The sequence below is a fragment of the Mercenaria mercenaria genome, chromosome 15 (genome assembly GCF_021730395.1).
Source record: "Mercenaria mercenaria strain notata chromosome 15, MADL_Memer_1, whole genome shotgun sequence".
Taxonomy (NCBI): domain Eukaryota; kingdom Metazoa; phylum Mollusca; class Bivalvia; order Venerida; family Veneridae; genus Mercenaria; species Mercenaria mercenaria.
In genome coordinates, this window is record NC_069375.1 from 22,913,369 (window position 1) to 22,932,455 (window position 19,087).

A 19,087-nucleotide genomic window follows, 5' to 3' on the forward strand; every position below is an offset into this window, starting at 1 on the left:
ACTACTCTCAGTATCAATGTTCTGAGTCAAATGGTTCTCAAGTTAAAGATCAGAAACTGTTTTCATGTTTCAGGGCCTGTGACCTTGATCTTTGACGTATTTACTCCAAAACCATTAGGGATCATCTGCGCGGCAAGTGCAATAATCCTTTAAAGTTTCAAGATTCTATGTCGAGAGGTTCTAAAGTTATTGATCGGAAAACGTTCTTCATGTTCTGACTCCTGAAATCTATACTTTTGACCGAGTGACCTTAAAATCAAGAGAGGTCATCTACTCGGCATGTCCTATTATCCTATGAAGTTTCAAGGCTATGGGTCAAGTGGTTCTCAAGTAATGAATCTGGATTTATTTTATGTTCTGGCCTCTGTGACCCTGACCTTTAAAAGAGCGTCCTCTAAAATGGGTCATTTACTCTGTATGTTCATTCATCCTATGAAGTTTCAGCTATCTGGGTCAAGTTGTTCTCAAGTTATTGATAAGAAACGGGTTTCCATGCTCTTGCCCCTATGACCTTGACCTTCAGCGAGTGACACCAACATATATAGAGGTCATCTACTTAGCATGTCCAATCATCCTATAAAGATTCAACGTTCTTGGTAAAATGGTTCGGAACGACTTTCCATGTTCTGGCCCCTGCGACCTTGACCTTTGACAGGGTGCCTCCAAAATCAATAGGGATCCTAAACTATGTATATCCAATCATCTCGTGAAGTTTCAAGGTCCTGGGTCAAGTGTTTCTCAAATTATTGATCGAAATGGTTTGCGGGTTCTTGACCTTGACATTTGAAATATTGACCTTAATATTAATAGAGGTCATTTTCTCTGCATGTCCAATTATCCCATGAAATATCAACATTCTGGGTCAGGTGGCTCTCAAGTTATTGTTCAGTAAGGATTTTCCATTGTTCGGGCCCCGTGACCTTGACCTTTGACCTACTAATCCCATAATCAAAAGGGTCATCTACTTGTCATGTCTAATCATCTTATAAAGTGTCAAGGTTCTTGGTCAAGTGGTTCCAAAGTTATTGATCGAAAACGGTTTTCCACATAAGGCCCCTGTGACCTTGACCTTTGATGGAATGAACCCAAAATAATACGGGTCATCTTTTCTATACGCCTATCACCCTATGGAGTTTGAAGATTCTAGGTGAAATAATTCTCAAGTTATTGATCAGAAAGTATGACGTACGGACGGACAGGGCAAAAACATAACGATTGGTTTTAAATATAACGATTTAGCAAAAGTCATTGACTCTAAAGCGCTCACCTGTGTACAAGGCTTCAAGTATGTTTATTTTAGTACAGACTTAGGTTTCTTCTATGTTAGCCTTTATTATGTACACGTTACACACATTTTGAACCAAGTGCAATAATTTGAACAATTACGGTAGAAATTACAAGTCAGATATCACATGCCAAATATCAAGGTTCTAGCTATTATTGATTTTCAAAAGTGACCTCGCCCACTGGCGGCCGTGTTTTTTACGAATCAGAAAAATTTGAACAACATTTGAAGAAGGTCACACAAGAACAGTTACTATTTGTGTAAAATTATTTCAAAATCTGGCTAGCAGTTTCACACAAGAAGATTTTTAAAGGATCCACTATACACATAGAGGAAGAAGTGACTACGCCTTCTAATGCCCCTGTTTTTTGACGAATCGGTATAATTTGAACAATCTTGGTAGAGGGTCACACAAGGACCATTTGTGTAAATTTATTTTAAAATTGGGCCAGCAGTTTCATACAAGAAGATTTTTAAGATTTCCACCATATATATATTGACGAATCAAAATGATTTGAACAATCTTGGTAGAGGGTCACACAAGGACCATTTGTGTAGGCATTTACCTAGAGCATTTTATTTTCAAGGGAAATAATTGTGGTCTTACTGTATTATTTTGAAAATCACAGTTCAGATTTTTTTATGTGTGCACCCGTACAGTTTTGCGGGGAAGCGAAAGTTGCCATGGAATTTTGTCTTCTTCTAAAAACAAGGTAAGTTGACAGTTTTTGTTGAAATATATATCTGATAGCTGACACATAGGAGAATGTTTTGGTTTATATCCATCTTACAGACTTTTTTGAAAATGAAGAGAAACAGGGGGAATTCTGTAAATTTCTTCTTATATGCAAATGAGCTGAAAATGTATTGAAATGACAAGATCAGAAGTTTATGCCTTTCCAGTAAGTTTTTCCCTACCTTTGACGATAGTTATTAAAAAGTATAGATATCAACCTCTTTGCTGATATTAGTACCTAAAATTTTCAGCCTGTGAATAGCTGTGGAAATTTGGGACTTCCTTTTTTGAAGATATAAATAGATCTAAGCTATATTTAGACTAAAGTTTTTTTTCAGTATAACAGCATGTAGAGAACCCTTACATACAGTCAAATATTCTTGATATTGCAAGGAAATATAATGCATTTTTCAAGTGCTTGCTGTTTCTTATGTTGTGCATACTTGATATAGGTCATTGTCAATGTCAACTATTATACTGACATTTGTTCTAAATTACCTCCCTTATATATGCATTTTTCGACATTCATTTTATTGATAATTACTTCCCTTTATGTTTAGCAAAAATTCTCAGATTGTATTTAATTAACTCCCTTTAGTTAACATGAAAAATTCTCTTGTGTAATGATTATTTGTATATTTTACTTACAGTGTCTGATACATGTAGTTGCAGTCTGTCTTTGGAAGCTGTAGAAATAACAAGAAAGAGGCTGACATAGTGGTATAGTTTGTTATATATGAAGTTTATTGATGGCATTCATGTCATGATGATATCATTAAAGTACAACATACATTGATTTTCTGACAGTCATGTGTTATTACATTTGAACTGAGACTGTTTTATAATCAGGTTCATGATACTTTTTTTAATATACATTGTATACAATAGTTGCATTTTTTTCAATATTAATTGCAGCTTTATAAATTAGAACACTTCAGGTTCATGTTTGATATAGTTTATTAATGATTATAATTTTAATCGTACAATGAGTTATGAGATATTTTATTAATTTTAATATATTTAGATTAATAAATGTAAAAAATCTGTATTAAATGCATAGGTCATCTTTTGTACAAAAATAAAGGGAAAAAATGTTGTATAATTTTCATTTTCAGTTTTGGTAGGGAAAAGTTTGAGTATGTACATGTACAGTTGTTTGACCTGTCTTACCCTGTGGCAGTCCAAGAAGATGTTACCATTATGAAAAATGCAGGAGGTATTATGCTTTTGTATGTTAAACAAAGGTCTCAAAGCATTTATATGCTGTATGGCTACAATTCTTGCTCCTGAATAACTGTACAAGACAGCTATAAGACTGACATTCCTGACAAGATGTGAACCTTCTGGACTTTATGTCAGCCGCCTGGCATAAACATTTCTTTCCTGTAGCTTTGTGTATCCCTCAATTTACTAAGTACATATCTCCATTAAAAATAATGATAATAGATATGGTTTAGTAATAAATATGTGATAGCTTTGTAATGCAAACATTTCAAAAATAGAATGAACATGTACTTTGATAATAAATATTGAAATACAAATTTCAGTATATTGTATCAGTCAGCAAAAACATGAAGTACATTTGTATCTTTGTATTAAGATAATTAAAACAATTATATTCAAATGCTTTGACACTGATTTTATGTTGATTTCCTAGAATGTGTGTGAATTAATGTTTTACAATATTTCAGAACTTGAAGAGAATGGTTAGTGCAGAAGGGACATAAAAGTTGTGACAAACGTAACAGATATAGATAAGGTAAACTATTGTGATAAAAAGACATGGCCAGTGCTGCAATATTTGAATTTAATTTTTTGTCACTTATGAGTTCTGTAAAGCTGATTTGCAATATATATAAAATGATTAGGATTATTTTTTTTACTGTGATCTTTTTTTTCACATGATTTTGTCAGGACTGACAATTTGTTCATTGGAATAAGATAGTTAAAGGCGGCATTGTGTCACATAAAAATATGTCTGCATAGTTGCCTAACATTTAATGTCAAATTGTAAACAAGGAAATTCTAAATTTGGAAAATCTTTTGTTGTTTTCCTTCATTTAGCTCAGTTGAAGATGACGTTTGAAGCAATTTTCACAGTACAACCTCTCCAGAGTAGCTCACTCTGAAGCAAAAACCTCTCTATAACAACATCATGAGAATTTCCCTAAGATGAAATATAACTATCAAATTTACTTCTCCAGAACAACAACCTCAAAATAACTAAAATATTTGTATATCCCACAGGGTATTGCTCTACAGAGGTTGCATTGTACTTATAATATCTATGATTTCAAATGCTTTAAGAAAAACATCACTTTCAACAAGGGGAAAAGTGAACATATATTACTCATAAGGTGAAGTTTTGGCAGTTTGCAAGTTCATTTTTTTTTTTTGCCTGCTATATAAAAACACTTTAGGTAGTTTATCATTACTACATCATATACTAATCAGAGGTTGTAGGTTGTTGTTGGAGCTTTTAGGTGAGATCATAGGTGAAACATCTACAGATTTATCTGTTTATTTTTTTTCACTATTTTATTGAATATGTACATTGAATGTTATAAAATATGTTATAAAATATGCAATCTTTTCAGACAGTCCTATTAAATAACTTGTCATTTAGTGGATCTAAGTATATGTAAAATTTAAATAAAGCAGAAGCCAAGTAGCAACACAATCTTGCTGCTTAAAACAGGTAATTCCTTAGACAAGTTGAAATTAGACAAAATGTCAGTTTGTAGAGTTACCTGACTTGCTGCTTGATAATATATTTCTAAGATTAGAATATCTGCAAATGTCTAAAATGATGTTATAATTGTTTTAAAAACTATCATGTTTTATTCTCTTTATGTAATTAAAAGTTTTACATTTGTATTTCCAGAAGTGCTACAAGTGTGTTGTCATGTGAAATGAAATTTACCCCAGCTGTGCTGCAAGATGTATATTCAAGTGCGAGACAGCCATGCACCAGCTGTAAACTGAGATGGACCCATATAATAAATATGTTGACTTTTCTATGTATTATCATCTGTACAGAATGTGTTCATGACAAGACTGTATTCATATATTGTTAAATCATTTTTTTTTCCATTATTGCATGCATGTAAGAAGCAAGCATTTAACAATTGCATTCACAGAAGTGTTAAAATGTGATCAATCTAATTTAAAGAAACACATTTAATTGGACTTTTTAAGTTTCATAGTATTTGTGGTGGAGACTGACCCAGTCATTCAGCAACTTATACTGTCTGTGTGTCATTTCTTGTATGTTATATTTTTCTTAATAAATGTCAAAGTTATGGTAAGATGAACTCATTCATCACTTGTAGATTAATGTTAAAGCAGTTCAACATTTTACCATAAGTTAACTAATATTCTATTTAACCAGAGTTGTCACATATTTTCATATACATATTTGTATAATACAGTCTAATCTAATCTACATATGATGTTCCACAATTTTTTAGTTATATTTTATGTTGATATTTTATGTTGTTTTCATGTCTCGACATATAATTACTAACATCAAAGAAACTTAAGTATTTTACAATTTGGTTGGTATAAATGGTTGTTTTGTTTATATATTTTATTTTTTTCCATCCAGGAGAATAAAGAAATATACATTTCAAAATATCTCATCATTCCAGATAAGTACACTACATAATCAAGATAAACGAAATAAGAACAAAATATGTTGGTGGAATTTTATTTTCAAAAATTTGATATACAGTCTTTGTAGTATTTACTTCTTTAGATATGTTGGACTGAAATGGGAATAACAACATACTTTAAATTTTTGTAGTCATAAGTTAATATTGGAATTATCAACTTAACTTAAAAAGATTTGATTTCACTGTTATGCCATCTGAGCTTTAATATTTTTCAACATTGTCCTTGGCAACAAGGCTCAAAATTATTTGTTGTGTATACCTTGCATTCATGTGTGATAAATGCTATTATGGAATTCTTTAATAAAATTTATGTTTTCATCTTACCATGGATTAAAAAAATATATAAATTTATTTGTCTGAAAATTAAGGTAAAAATACTGACTGATTAAACTGCAATATAAGAAAGCTTATTTGAAATAAAGGGAGGTAATTCCATAAAAAATATGTAGAATGTAGATGATAAATATAATGAAGGGAGGTAATAAAACATTGTGAAGTTATTAGTCTTCATTTCTTTGATGAGCTAATTAATTGTTTTACATTTTGGTTTATTAACTACAAGTATGACCTAACATGTGTACCTGTCCTGAAGGAAAATAATATAGGTTGTTTGATGTCCTTGTACTGTTAAGTTGTTCCTGTATTTGTTTACATTCCATGTCTGAATGAAATGAAGAAACAGACTTTAATGAGGGTATCCCGGGAAAATACCTAACTTTATTTTTATATCAGCAAATTTGATGGAATAGTCATTCAGGGTTGCTTCCTATTTCAAAAATGTATGGGGACTTAATTTTTTGGAGTAAATATCTTTTTTAAAAATAACAAAGCATTTTAATTTTGTTATATATTTCGATGCACTTAGAAAATTTTTAATTTGGGTCAAAATGTTAAAAAATCCGGTTTTTTTTTTTTTATTACAATGTCTAATTTGTGTAAAAACAATTCGGGCAGCAGTTTACCGAAAACCCTTTTTTAATTTCACTACCGATACATAAGGGAATAGTGCCACGCCCCACCCTGGCGGCCCGTTTTTTGATGTACGGTTTTTTTGAACAATATTGGTTTGGGGGTGACCAAGGCCCATTTGTTTGAAATTTTTTTTAAAATGGGACCATCGGTTTAGGGGTATGTCGTTTGAAGCTTTATATTTTTTTTCTGGCGGCCCCTTTATAAAACCAAGGGAAAACCGTTTGAAACTTTGGCAGAGGACCCCCCCGAAAATCAGGGAAAATTTTAAAATCAAAATACTTTCTTGGTTTTGGGGGGGTTTGGGTGGTTTAAAAACAATTGTTGACGACGGCGGACGACTTGACGACGGAGGGGAGGCGGACCCGGAACAGCAAGATAGAATAGTCCCCATGGCATTGAGCTCAAAGGAGCAAAAAATTTAAAAAAGGGGCAACGAATTTATTTTTCAGTGAACTGTAGTGTATTTTATTGAATAAAACAAAATTTTATCATTTTGTAGTTTTAACCAAGTTCAAATTCATAGACATATATTTTTCTCTTTTCGCTCATACATTGCATTAAATGTCTATTCAATTTGATTATGGAAGGCGCTGTCGTCTTGTCGCTGTGGACTGGACGCCTATGCCCAGCCAAAAAATGTTTCTGCTATATACCAAATATACTTTCCGTTTGTAATTTTCTTTCTGCTAATCCACTACTCGATAAAAATCGATTACTGATCTAGTCAAATCTCTCAAAAAACATACCTTGAGTTAATACGTAGAACCAAAGTCATTTTCTTTTTTTAGCCATAAAAACATCCGGGACACCGGCAACTACAAAAAGTAAATTTTTAAATGTGGGAAAATTTTCTTGTAGAGGGCCCCAAAATGTACCACATACAATATCCAAAACCGAGGTCAATAAAATACTCAGTTCTATTTAAGTATAAGATGTCACGTACAGCTAAACCCTCCGTGTTATATTTTACAAAAAATAAAAAAAAAACATTTTCGTTTACGCTTTAGATATATGTTCTGTATATTTAGCTGACCACACGAGCTTTTTATAAATTATTTGTGCCTATTTTAAAATGTATTTTGTAGCATAAAACGAAAACATTAAAGAAAGCACATTGAAATATTTTTGAAACATGTAATCTGGCATTTGTTTAGAGATATTGCTCTTTTCATATATCAGTTTTAAGGTAAACACTGATTAATGCATTTGTGGTTGTAGCGATTGCTGAGAAATTTTTTGTTAGCACAAATATATTTTGAGAGACGCTTCACCTTCCTGATATGATGATTGTAAAGATAAAATCTAAATATTGTTAAAGGGGGCTAGAAAAAGCGCCTTCCTTCGAATTTCCCGATCAATCCTTTCTTTCAAAAAAGGTGGTTTTTCGTGTCACCTATAAAAGTTAAAAAGCAAGGTTTTGTTAATACCAGTTTATTTTTGAGGACATACCCACCCTAAACTTGTCAACAATGTACATACGATTAAAAAAAGTGAACATATTTGCATTTTCGCAATAATCTGAAATTAATTTTTTTTTACCTGTGTCTCATCTATTTTACTGAATTTTATGTAAACCACATTTTGAAAGCCTATTGGCTTATATTTTTCGTTTTGATATCAAAAGTATTGTATGACTATCGTGCTAACTATCCACAGCAATGTGTTTCGACAAGTATTGTACTATTATTGTGCTATCTATCCGCAGCAATGCGTAGAAAAGATTGACTTTTTTCGTGCAACTTCCGCAGAATGTGTTTTTAAAAAAGTATAGAATGCTGCATGTTGTCTGTCTCAATGTTATCGAGAGGATTGTAGCCCAAATGCAAAATGCTGTTATTATTTGGACAAGGGGTTTATGCTATTTGTAAATTTCCGAGAAAATGTATCGACAAGTATTGTATAACTATCATGCTAACTATCGCAGAAAATGTGTATCGACAAGTATTTTATGACTATCGTGTAAATATCCCCAAAAAAAGTGTATCGCAAGTAAGGGGTATTGTCAACTTCCGTCGCAAAAAACATTAAATTTGTAGGGGGTTTTCAAAAATTTTTGTTAAGCGTATCGAAAGTTTTGTATGACTATCAGCAAGTCTTTTCAATGGTATTGCAAGTTTGTATGGCTTCGTGCTAACTGTCCGTCTAAATATGCATTGCCAAGTATTGATTGGCTATGGTGCTTCAGCAATGTGTATCGACAAATATTGCAAGACTACCGTGCTAACTATTTGCAGCATGTATTTACAAAAATGACAACATGTACGACACGTACCTAATGCCAATAATATTAAACCAAGCATTTTATTGTTTGCGTCAATAAAACGTACCTGAATCTTGCACTTTTTCACTTGAATTTATTGTCATCCCGTTCAAGTGCCTGTAATTGTCATAAAATACCATAAAATAATCGTAAGAGTATTTCCCAACCATCAGAATTAAAATTAAAAAACACTTTGTAGGCTGCTATTATTATGATCTAATACAGATACAGGACCATAAAACTAACTATCGACAACAACTAAATAGTGATTACTTAACAGTTTCACACCGAATATTTATTGTGTCTATTCGGTCAAACGTATTGTGTTTAAGTCTAAAGAGAAGTTGCAAGGGCCTTTTTTTTACCAATATTTGGTATAAACGAATCAATATAAAAGAGGTACATGTTTTGAATATTTTAATCTTCCAATAAACAAAAAAAAAATATATAAATCAAGTTAATTTACAAAAATCACATTTATATTTGAGCACATTACAAATCTGTTATTTAAACATAATATATTCGTTCAAACACCAGACATAATGCCTACTTTTCTTTATTTCGGTATGATCTTATCTGACTGGCACACAATATCAACAGCACTAGTACAACCAGGAAACCAACTACACCAATTACAGCGTATATTATGTTGTAATCTGAAAGTGGTCATATAAAATATAAAATAATCTGTTCCGTCTATCAAATATTTCCGGAGTGCATATACCCATTTTCGGGCTTGATATCTTTGTAACATTATTGCCACACCTGACACGTGTGCTATAAACATTTCGTTGACAATAAATCACTCATTTTCAGTCTTGGCTAGATTTCTGATCTCATTCCTAATTCATAGAACCACAAAAAAGCTGTTTTGATTCTAAAACGTACAACTGCCTGTTTAAACATTCATTCATTAGTCGCAAAATATGTTATAAACTTCATTAAATAATACGGTTTACTGTTTCTGTTTTCACGGGCAATGAAGTACTTTCACCCTATAAACTAAATTCCACCTTTTTCTAAATTAGTCATATTGAGAAAACGTCTGCAAATGTATTCCGCAAATGATACTGAATAAATGAAGCGATTTTGAGGCATGTCTCATTGATATAAATGTATTTTAAGGTTTATTTTTAAATTGATATTCACTACATATATAAATATATATATATTTATTTATTTATTTATTTATTTATACTCGTATGCTGTCCGAGTGATTATTATTTTTTATTAACTAAAACTGCTTGAATATTCTATAATGTGTATATAATGCAGCATGTTTAAATTGTTCTTACCTTTGTGAATGGAATCCGATACTTTTCTGAAAATAAATACAGGCACAATCAACAATTATCTAAGTATAAAGCTAGATATACATGTATGTACAATCATAATATTCATGTAAAGAATTTTCCACTATCTACCCATAATAATGTCACTTAATCTATTTACATGATTTACTTTCGCAATAATAAAACATTAATTTCCGTTTATTTCTTACTAAGAAGTTTCGTATTTCTCTGTAGAATAGATTGTATTCTAAGACATTTAGAGTAATCAAGCTTTTGCGGTATCAATGTATAACTTGTTGATAATATCTATGAACGAGAAAATAATGACTGGTAAGAAAGATATTTCCTAATTCGTTTATCGGTATTTCTTTCAGTTTTGGTTCCATATATTAATGTTAGACCGGACATGTAATCTTTATCAGTGTGTCAAAATACGATTTGCTCGTTGTGTATTACCGACAACTTGGATTTCTGCCATTAACTTCACAATAAGAGCCTTCTTCACACTGACCAGCTAGTTGTTCACGAACATCACATGGATCAGTAGCACTGACCGGCAACACTAAAATATATTATCATTTTTAAAAGTGTAAAAAGTTCAACAGGAAGCCACCTTCATCCAAAAACACTCCACCTGGAAATGTATACTTGTTCATTCAGACTTATACAAGATAAATGAATTCTAGTCATTGACACCACAATTAAAACTAAACAGAAATACACTTGTACAAGGCTGATGCAAGAAAAAGTCATTTATCGATTGTGTCTATTCAATGTGAAGAGTTTAAGTTATTAACATGCAAAATTTACGTGATTTGGCATGGATTTGTTTTTCATCAAACACAAGGGTTCCACCGTCCTCTAAATCTATTATTGCTTGAACAATTAAATCTGCTGTCCCATTCACGTCTTCTTTCTCATCATATACAACAGTATAGTCTGCAATAACGCTCCCCCGTCTGAAAGATATATGTACGAGTACTAAATTAAACACGTTGTCAGTCACAGAAGCTAATATATCAGTTTGTATACCATTGTTAAAATTCAACGATTCAATATAACAGGGTTAATTCCTAATGATTTACTATTCGTTTAAGTCAGATGAGTTACCGAATGATCACTGTAATCTATATTGCAATTTTAAAATTCTTATCAAAATATATGCCGGTAACGGAGACGACACGGGTATTATCACCAGTCAACGTATTTCCAATTACAGTACTACGTGATTTATTGTATTATGACAATATATGTGTGCAGAAACTGTAACAAACCTTAGACTGTTGACAAATACAGATAGCGGTGCTGCAGTGACTGTGCTAAAGTAAAGTTTCAACTGAAAAATAAATGAGCATGTGACATACAGATGTCTACAAAACATAAACGAGGAGCAAGTTTTACTGTTATCATTTAAAGAAAAAACTTCTTACTAGACCCCACATTATATTGGCTGTATAAATTGTTTTAATAATCTAATAAATTATTTAAAACTTGACAGATAACAATTTTATATGTTCATGTTTTGATAACTTTCAGTCAAAACTGACGTTGACAACTTATCTTGTCAAACCCTAAGATCTGAAAATCGCAAAAATAGTTAAGTGTCTTTAAGGTGGAATGCGCCTAATTTGGAGTTATCGGGTTTCGTTTCGAAATTTTGATTAATATAAAATTCAGCATATTCCTCATAGACTGCTTATTTTACTTTTTTGATATTTCCGTAACTTTTTTCTCTACAGAGCTTCAAAAACGACAATTGACGTCAATTTTTGACGAAACGCGATTTCACGTCCATCAAACGATTTTTGTAAATCGTTCTGTTCATTCTAAAGAAATCGATTTGCTTTCTACTCATCACATTTTCATTGAAAAATGTCTTTAAAATGGTGTATAGTTTATGGTGATCATTTTAACGTTAAAGTCGATATTTACGTTAAAGTGACGTCAGAGCGACAAATATGACGTTGAGTTTTGGATAAAAACTTTTCTTTAATCTTGTCTCATGTAAAACCCAAACGATAGCATTTGACAAAAAACTAACATAATGATGAAAATTTCATTTTCTGTCAATTTATTGAATAAAATTATGGGGTCACCGAATTCATTTTCGCGTAAAATTACATTGCGCTACCCCCACCCCCAAATCACAACATAGCTTAGTTTACGTGTTTTTCTGATATACCTTTTTTCAAATCTTAGTATTTTACACTCTCATTCATCAGAAGCTCACTACAGACGTGAAACGAATCTTGGTAAGAGGGTTGCAAGCTTGAGCCTCCAGTTCCCGTACAAAGTTACGATTCTTGAGTCGCACAGTCATGTAGATAATGACAACATAGAATTACACATGTTTAACAATCAGCCACTGTTGAATTACAAAGAGTCTCAGTTACAACCGCTATTTTCTTTGTCTTTTACCCCACCCGTTGAGCTGAATAGAAGGAACGCAGACCTATGAATCGTGAGTTCGATCCCCGGGTAGGGCATGACGGCTTGATAAAAGCCACGTGTCCGAAATCATTCGTCCTCCAACTCTGATTTATGTGATAAAGTTGGAAGGTACTTGTTGAGAATACAGAATCCAGGAACATTGGCTAGGTTAGCTTCCCGCCGTAACACAGAAAACAGCGCTAAACCCGAAACAAACATTTTTTTTTTTATTTCGTGGAATATTTAACAGTTTTAGCAGAATGTTTACTCATAAATTAGTGGTGTTTGATCGGTTTCTACTGTTAGGAAAAAGAATTATATACGGAATATGTTTCTATTACGTGTCTATGAATACAAGAATAACCTTCCTTACACACATATCTGGAGAGCTAAAACCTCTTTGCAAAGGATGGTGTTTCTGTTCTAACCAAGTTACTAAATAAATTAACCTTTTCAGAGCAACAACCTCCGTATAACAAATATACTTTGTTTCCCCGCGGGTATTCATAGAGGATGCACTTTATTCGAAATCGGGGTGTCCGACTACTCTCCAAACAATCGGAATATTTCCCAAACGTAAAGTAGTAAAGTTCAATAAGTTAATAAAGTTTATTCAAACACGATGGTGTAAGTTACCTTTAATAGGGCTTTTTAAATTTTCTAAAGTTGTGTTCTATTTGTTTGTCTCTATGCTATTACATGCAGAAAATGTCATTTCTTTATGTATCCAGGTTTACGCTCAGATAATACGTCTCGGAAATAGCGGCCTGTTATGGAATTCTGTACAGGTAATTGTTAAAATTAAAAGGTTGAGATAATTCAAATAAAAGATTTTAATTATATTCTGTCGTTTTCTTATTTATTTTTTGTAAATGTGCATCGATACAGGACTGTTCTTGTATTACCATTAACTTGCAAAATAAATCATTTCAATTTTAATGTTGAATAAAATCATTGCACAGTTGTAAAGAACTCAAAATGTGTTTGTCTTTATCCCAAAACATCAAAAAATCCACTGAATTACGCATTTTTTTATTATCTGGGATTGTGGTAAAGTAATGTAATTTAGGTCAACGGTAATGCGGTGTCGATTTTGCCGCAATATATTCTAAACATTAAAATCTGAGTTCTACTCTGAAACGATTTCGCCGAAGATAGCAGGGTTTTAAAGAGTATTATGATTTAATTGTACTTAGAAAAATAAAATAGTAGATTTATGGAAGAAAAGACGAGATACTGGAAAAAATACCCAATTGCGCTATCTTGTGATTTGAGGGTAGGGATAGCATAATGTAATTTTACGCGTAAATGAATTCGGTGACCCCATAATTTTATTCCTTCAATCCATAGAAAATAAAATTTTCATCATTATGTAAGTTTTTTGTCAAATTCTATCGTTTGGGTTTTACATGAGACAAGATTAAAGCAAACTTTTTATTCGAAACTCAACGTCGTATTTGTCGCTCTGACGTCACTTTAACGCAAATATCGGCTTTAACGTTAAAATGATCTCCATAAATTATACACCATTTTAAAGACATTTTTCAATGAAAATGGGATGAGTAGAAAGCAAATCGATCTCTTTAGAATGAACAGAACGATTTACAAAAATCGTCTGATGGACGTGAAATCGCGGTTCGTCAAAAATGGACATCAATTGTCGTTTTTGAAGCTCTGTAGAGAAAAAAGTTACAGAAATATCAAAAAAGTAAAATAAGCAGTCTATGAGGAATATACTGAATTTTATAGTAATCAAAATTGCGAAACGAAACCCAATAACTCCAAATTAGGCGCATTCCACCTTAAGTCTAGTTCCATTTCTCCGACAAAAGAGCTGGAAGTTTGGAAAGAAGCCGATAACCACTTTTGGAACGCACTGCATTTTCATACATTTGTTAATTATGATGATCGGTCATGTAACTCACTTATCACAGCTCGTTTTTTTTTTTGCTTTTTCACAAAGTTATTCCCTTATTTTTACTTAGTAATGTGTTGTTATGGCGTTGCATATAAGCTTGTATCTCAGTCACCACTTCTTGAAATGAGCTGAAACTTCACGGACATTTTCCCTGTGATGAAATGATGCGCAATGTTTGCGTTTGCCACAGCGTTAGGCCCCCTTTTCGACTTGGTAAAATTTGGTTAAGTCGTTGCATGTAAACTGGAGTCTCAGTGACCACTCATTGGAATGCATTTATTCACTGTGATGCTTAATATGCAATGCACAGGATTCATAACTCATTTTTATAAAGTTATGTCTTTATTTTGTCTCAGTAATTTTTGGTCAAGCTTTTATATAATATTTTTGTGTGAAAAAGAGTTCGAAATATCAACAGTTGCTGTCAACCCTAAGCTCCTGCTTTTGAGCCACGCATCTTGCATCACTGACTATACTATTACAATTTCACAATTTTAATTTGATCTTGCAAAAAGCATGCACGGCTAAGTGTTTATAAATTTTAAGACTACTACATGACCTGTAAAGAATGTGGTTGAGCAGAGTTTTCTTCAAATAATTACACAATAAACGGCCATGATATATGTTGAAAGTTCATTGTATCAAAGTTGTATAGCTCCCAACTAAAACGTTATTGCAAAACACATACACAGAGACGCACGCACGCACGCACGCACACAGATATATATATGACAGAAAAATTAATAAATTGATCGATTTTTAAACGATGAAAAGCGAAAGTGCAAAACATCAATGTAGGTAATGTGTCGTTGCCGTAATTCAAAACATTTACGATAGTGTCATAAAATGAATACTAGAGCCGCAGCCTGTCCATTTTAAGTTAGTGTTGACTGCCCATTACCAAAATAACTGGGGATTATTCTTTTTTTTAATATTGTCGCTTAATAGCGTTTCAATATATTTCAATATATATATATATATATTCACTATAAGAAGGAATAAAAGTCAGAGAAATTTGTTTGACGTGAATTACGTGTATAGATGACGGTAATGCTTCCAGAAACATATTGCATCGGATGTAATGAACAATAACAACTAAACATCAAAATATTTGAAATCAAGATGCATGAACTAAATAATTGTCCTACTGGATGAAACATTTTTAAGGTCGTTGGGTGAAATATAAACATGTTAATACTGTAAAACTGTACTGTAATGAAGCTAGTTGAAAATAAATTTTTATCGCAATGTGTTTAAACTGATGGTCACTTTGTAAAACGTTTTTCGTTAAAATTTAAATAAACGGTCTGTGGCGCATCAAAATAATATTTAGGTATTCCAAATGTATCAACAGTAAAACAAATTGTGATTGACTAAAGTAAATAAATACAAAATGGATTTAAACATAAGATGTATTTACCATTTTCTGTATTTCAACATATACCGTGTAGTTTGAAATAGCTGTTTCGTCATCTAAGGCAAGTCTTATCGATGATGAAACGGACTGCTTACTGACGTCTTAAAAATAATAATAACGACATATAAAAACACATCAAGTAAATCGAAACTTCATTGCATATATTGTGACATGTGGTTAGGAGAGAATGTTAATAAACCGTTCCTAATACTTGTTATTAAAATTATAACTAACGTAGAAACATAGAAATACAATTTCCAAAATATTCTAAAAGTAGAAATAATACAATTTAACAGAAAACGAAAACAGTATTTTTATGAAATAATAATCAGCTGTTAACAAACACCGTTTCATAGCATTTGAAATAGTTCAAGTCAGTATAGTCTCTAGGATCTATGTAGGAATATTTTAACAAAAATGGCGCTCACTTGACCTTAACTCTTCAACCTTAAATGCTGTCTGGTGACCCTTGTGGGAATTTAAGTTAAACTGTTTGTAGCTGCATCATTTAAATGCATTTTTTATTTTTCTATTTTTAGCTCTAGTAGCTCCTAGGCGACTCTGAAACAAACACCTGAACACACTTGAGAATGCTTCAAACCATGTTTGGGGAAATGCATCAAGTGGTCCGATTTATAGGATTACTTTCACTTTCAGTCTCTCCAAACCTCTATGTACAGCAGAGCAAATATATTAGAAGCTCCATTTAAAGATTCGACTCACGGGTGATTCCTAGCCTAAAGCTGGGCGTACATTTTTTCTATTAAACTGATGTCAAAAACCTTTAGAAACTGAACTTAAATAATACAAACCAGTGCAGGTCAATCCATCTGTTTTTAAAATATGTTTAACTGGGCAAGCACAAGTATATGTTCCAAAAAAATTGTGGCAACTGTTTTCACATTTTCCGTTGTCGACAGCACATTCATTTATATCAACACAGGATAAACCATTCGGGTGAAGCTTGTATCCCTCCCAACACATACACTTAAATGAGCCTTCTGTATTTTCACACCTTTGCTTGCATCCACCGTTATTTGTGCGACATTCTTGAACATCGCTACACGTTTTACCGTCATTTTGAAGATAGAAACCATTGTAACAAGAACACACAAATGATCCATTTGTGTTCATGCACATCTGTAAGCATTCTCCATTGTTTGTTTGACATTCATTAACGTCAGTGCAAGACTTTGCGTCGTTTAGAAGTTCGTATCCTTCTTTGCAGGAACATTTATATGACCCTTCCATATTAATGCACGCATGATCACAATTTCCGTTGTCTAAATAACATTCGTTTACATCTGTACAAGTTGTTTCATCATTTTGCAACTCATAGCCATTCTTACATGTACATTTAAACGATCCTTCCGTGTTAGAACACGAGTGTTCGCATCCTCCCTTGTTTGTTTCGCACTCGTTTATATCCAAACATTGCTTTCCGGCAATATATAATTCAAATCCATCAATGCAAGAACAGAAGAATGATCCTTCAGTGTTACTACACGTGTGTTGGCATCCTCCATTTCCTGTTAGACACTCGTTTATATCATTGCACGTTCTGCCATCAGTATGTAGTGTGTATCCATCATCACAAGAGCACGTGAACGATCCTTCTACGTTAAGACAAGTGTGTTGGCACCCTCCCCTGTTTGTAATACATTCGTTTATATCATTGCAAGTTGTCCCGTCAGTATGTAGTTCGTATCCGTCATAACAATAACATGTGAATGTCCCTAACTTGTTAAGGCATGTGTGTTGGCATCCTCCATTGTTTGTGAGACATTCGTTAATATCATTGCACGTTCTCTCATCAGTATGTAGTCCGTATCCATCATCGCAAGAACAAGTGAATGATCCTTTTGTGTTATTACACTTATGTTGGCATACTCCCTTGTTTGTAAGACATTCGTTTATATCAATGCATGTTGTCCCATCAGTATGTAGCTCGTATCCTTCATCACAAGAACACGTGAATGATCCTTTCTCATTAACGCACCTGTGTTGGCATCCTCCTTTGCTTGTGAGACATTCGTTTATATCATTGCATGTTGTCCCATCAGTATGTATTTCGTATCCATCATCACATAAACAAGTGAATGATCCTTTCTCGTTAAGACATGTGTGTTGGCATCCTCCATTGTTTGTCAGACATTCGTTTATATCATTGCATGTTCTCTCATCAGTATGTAGCTCGTATCCTTCATCACAAGAACACATGAATGATCCTTCTTTGTTAACGCAAATATGTTGGCATCCTCCTCTGTTCACCAAACATTCGTTTATATCATTGCATGATGTTTGATCAGTATACAGTTTGTATCCATCATCACAAGAACACGTGAAAGACCCTTCCTCGTTAACGCACTTGTGTTGGCAGCCTCCCTTGTTTGACAGACACTCGTTTATATCATTGCATGTTGTTCCATCAGAATGTAGTTCGTATCCATCATCACAAGAACAAGTGAATGATCCTTCCTCTTCATTGCACTTGTGCTGGCACCCTCCCTTGTTCGTCAGACATTCGTTTGTATTAATACATGTTGTTCCATCAGATTGCAGTTTGTATCCGTCATCACAAGAACACGTGTATGATCCTTCCTCGTTAAGACATGCATGTTGGCAGCCTCCCTTGTTTGACAGACACTCGTTTATATCATTGCACGTTCTGTTATCAGTCTGTAGTTCGTATCCATCGTCACAAGAACACATGAATGACCCATCATCATTCATGCATTTGTGTTGGCATCCCCCTTTGTTTGTCAGACATTCGTTTATGTCAATGCATGTTGTCCCATCAGTATGTAGGTGGAATCCATCATCACAAGAACACGTGAAAGAACCTTCCTCGTTAATGCACTTGTGTTGGCATCCTCCCTTGTTTGTGAGACATTCGTTTATATCATTGCATGTTGTCCCATCAGTATGTAGTTCGTATCCATCATTACAAAAACAAGTAAATGATCCTTCCTCGTTACGACACGTATGTTGGCATCCTGCCTTATTTGACAGACACTCGTTTATATCACTGCACGTCTTCCTATCATTTTGCAGTTCGTATCCTTCAACACAAGAACACAAGAATGATCCTTCTTCGTTAATG

At 33.1% G+C, this 19,087-nt stretch overlaps 1 protein-coding gene and 1 long non-coding RNA gene across 2 annotated transcripts; one reads left to right on the forward strand and one right to left on the reverse strand.

Annotated features, from left to right (window-relative positions):
• Positions 1-1,231: 1,231 nt before the first annotated feature.
• Positions 1,232-6,437, forward strand: LOC128548963 (uncharacterized). The gene is made up of 5 exons (XR_008367387.1): positions 1,232-1,998; positions 2,672-2,741; positions 3,137-3,237; positions 3,713-3,780; positions 4,906-6,437. It is a non-coding gene; the product is annotated as an uncharacterized LOC128548963 (long non-coding RNA).
• Positions 6,438-9,473: 3,036 nt separating this feature from the next.
• LOC128548734 (fibrillin-2-like) lies at positions 9,474-18,717 on the reverse strand. The gene is made up of 7 exons (XM_053524124.1): positions 16,797-18,717; positions 15,988-16,085; positions 11,494-11,555; positions 11,030-11,178; positions 10,676-10,781; positions 10,223-10,248; positions 9,474-9,583 (listed from the first exon to the last, which is right to left on the reverse strand). The coding sequence occupies exons 1-7, from the start codon at positions 18,715-18,717 to the stop codon at positions 9,474-9,476; spliced, it is 2,472 nt and encodes an 823-aa protein (XP_053380099.1).
• Positions 18,718-19,087: the final 370 nt, after the last annotated feature.

Bases quoted from the DNA above. Each gene is read 5' to 3' on its own strand.
- LOC128548734 (XM_053524124.1), bottom strand. From the start codon at position 18,717: ATGAATGATGATGGGTCATTCATGTGTTCTTGTGACGATGGATACGAA. The intron at 16,086-16,796 runs GTTTGTATTATT...ATTATTTTTAAG, and splicing joins AGATGGATTGACCTGCACTG to ACGTCAGTAAGCAGTCCGTT. The intron at 11,179-11,493 runs GTTTGTTACAGT...TATATCTTTCAG, and splicing joins GTATTTGTCAACAGTCTAAG to ACGGGGGAGCGTTATTGCAG.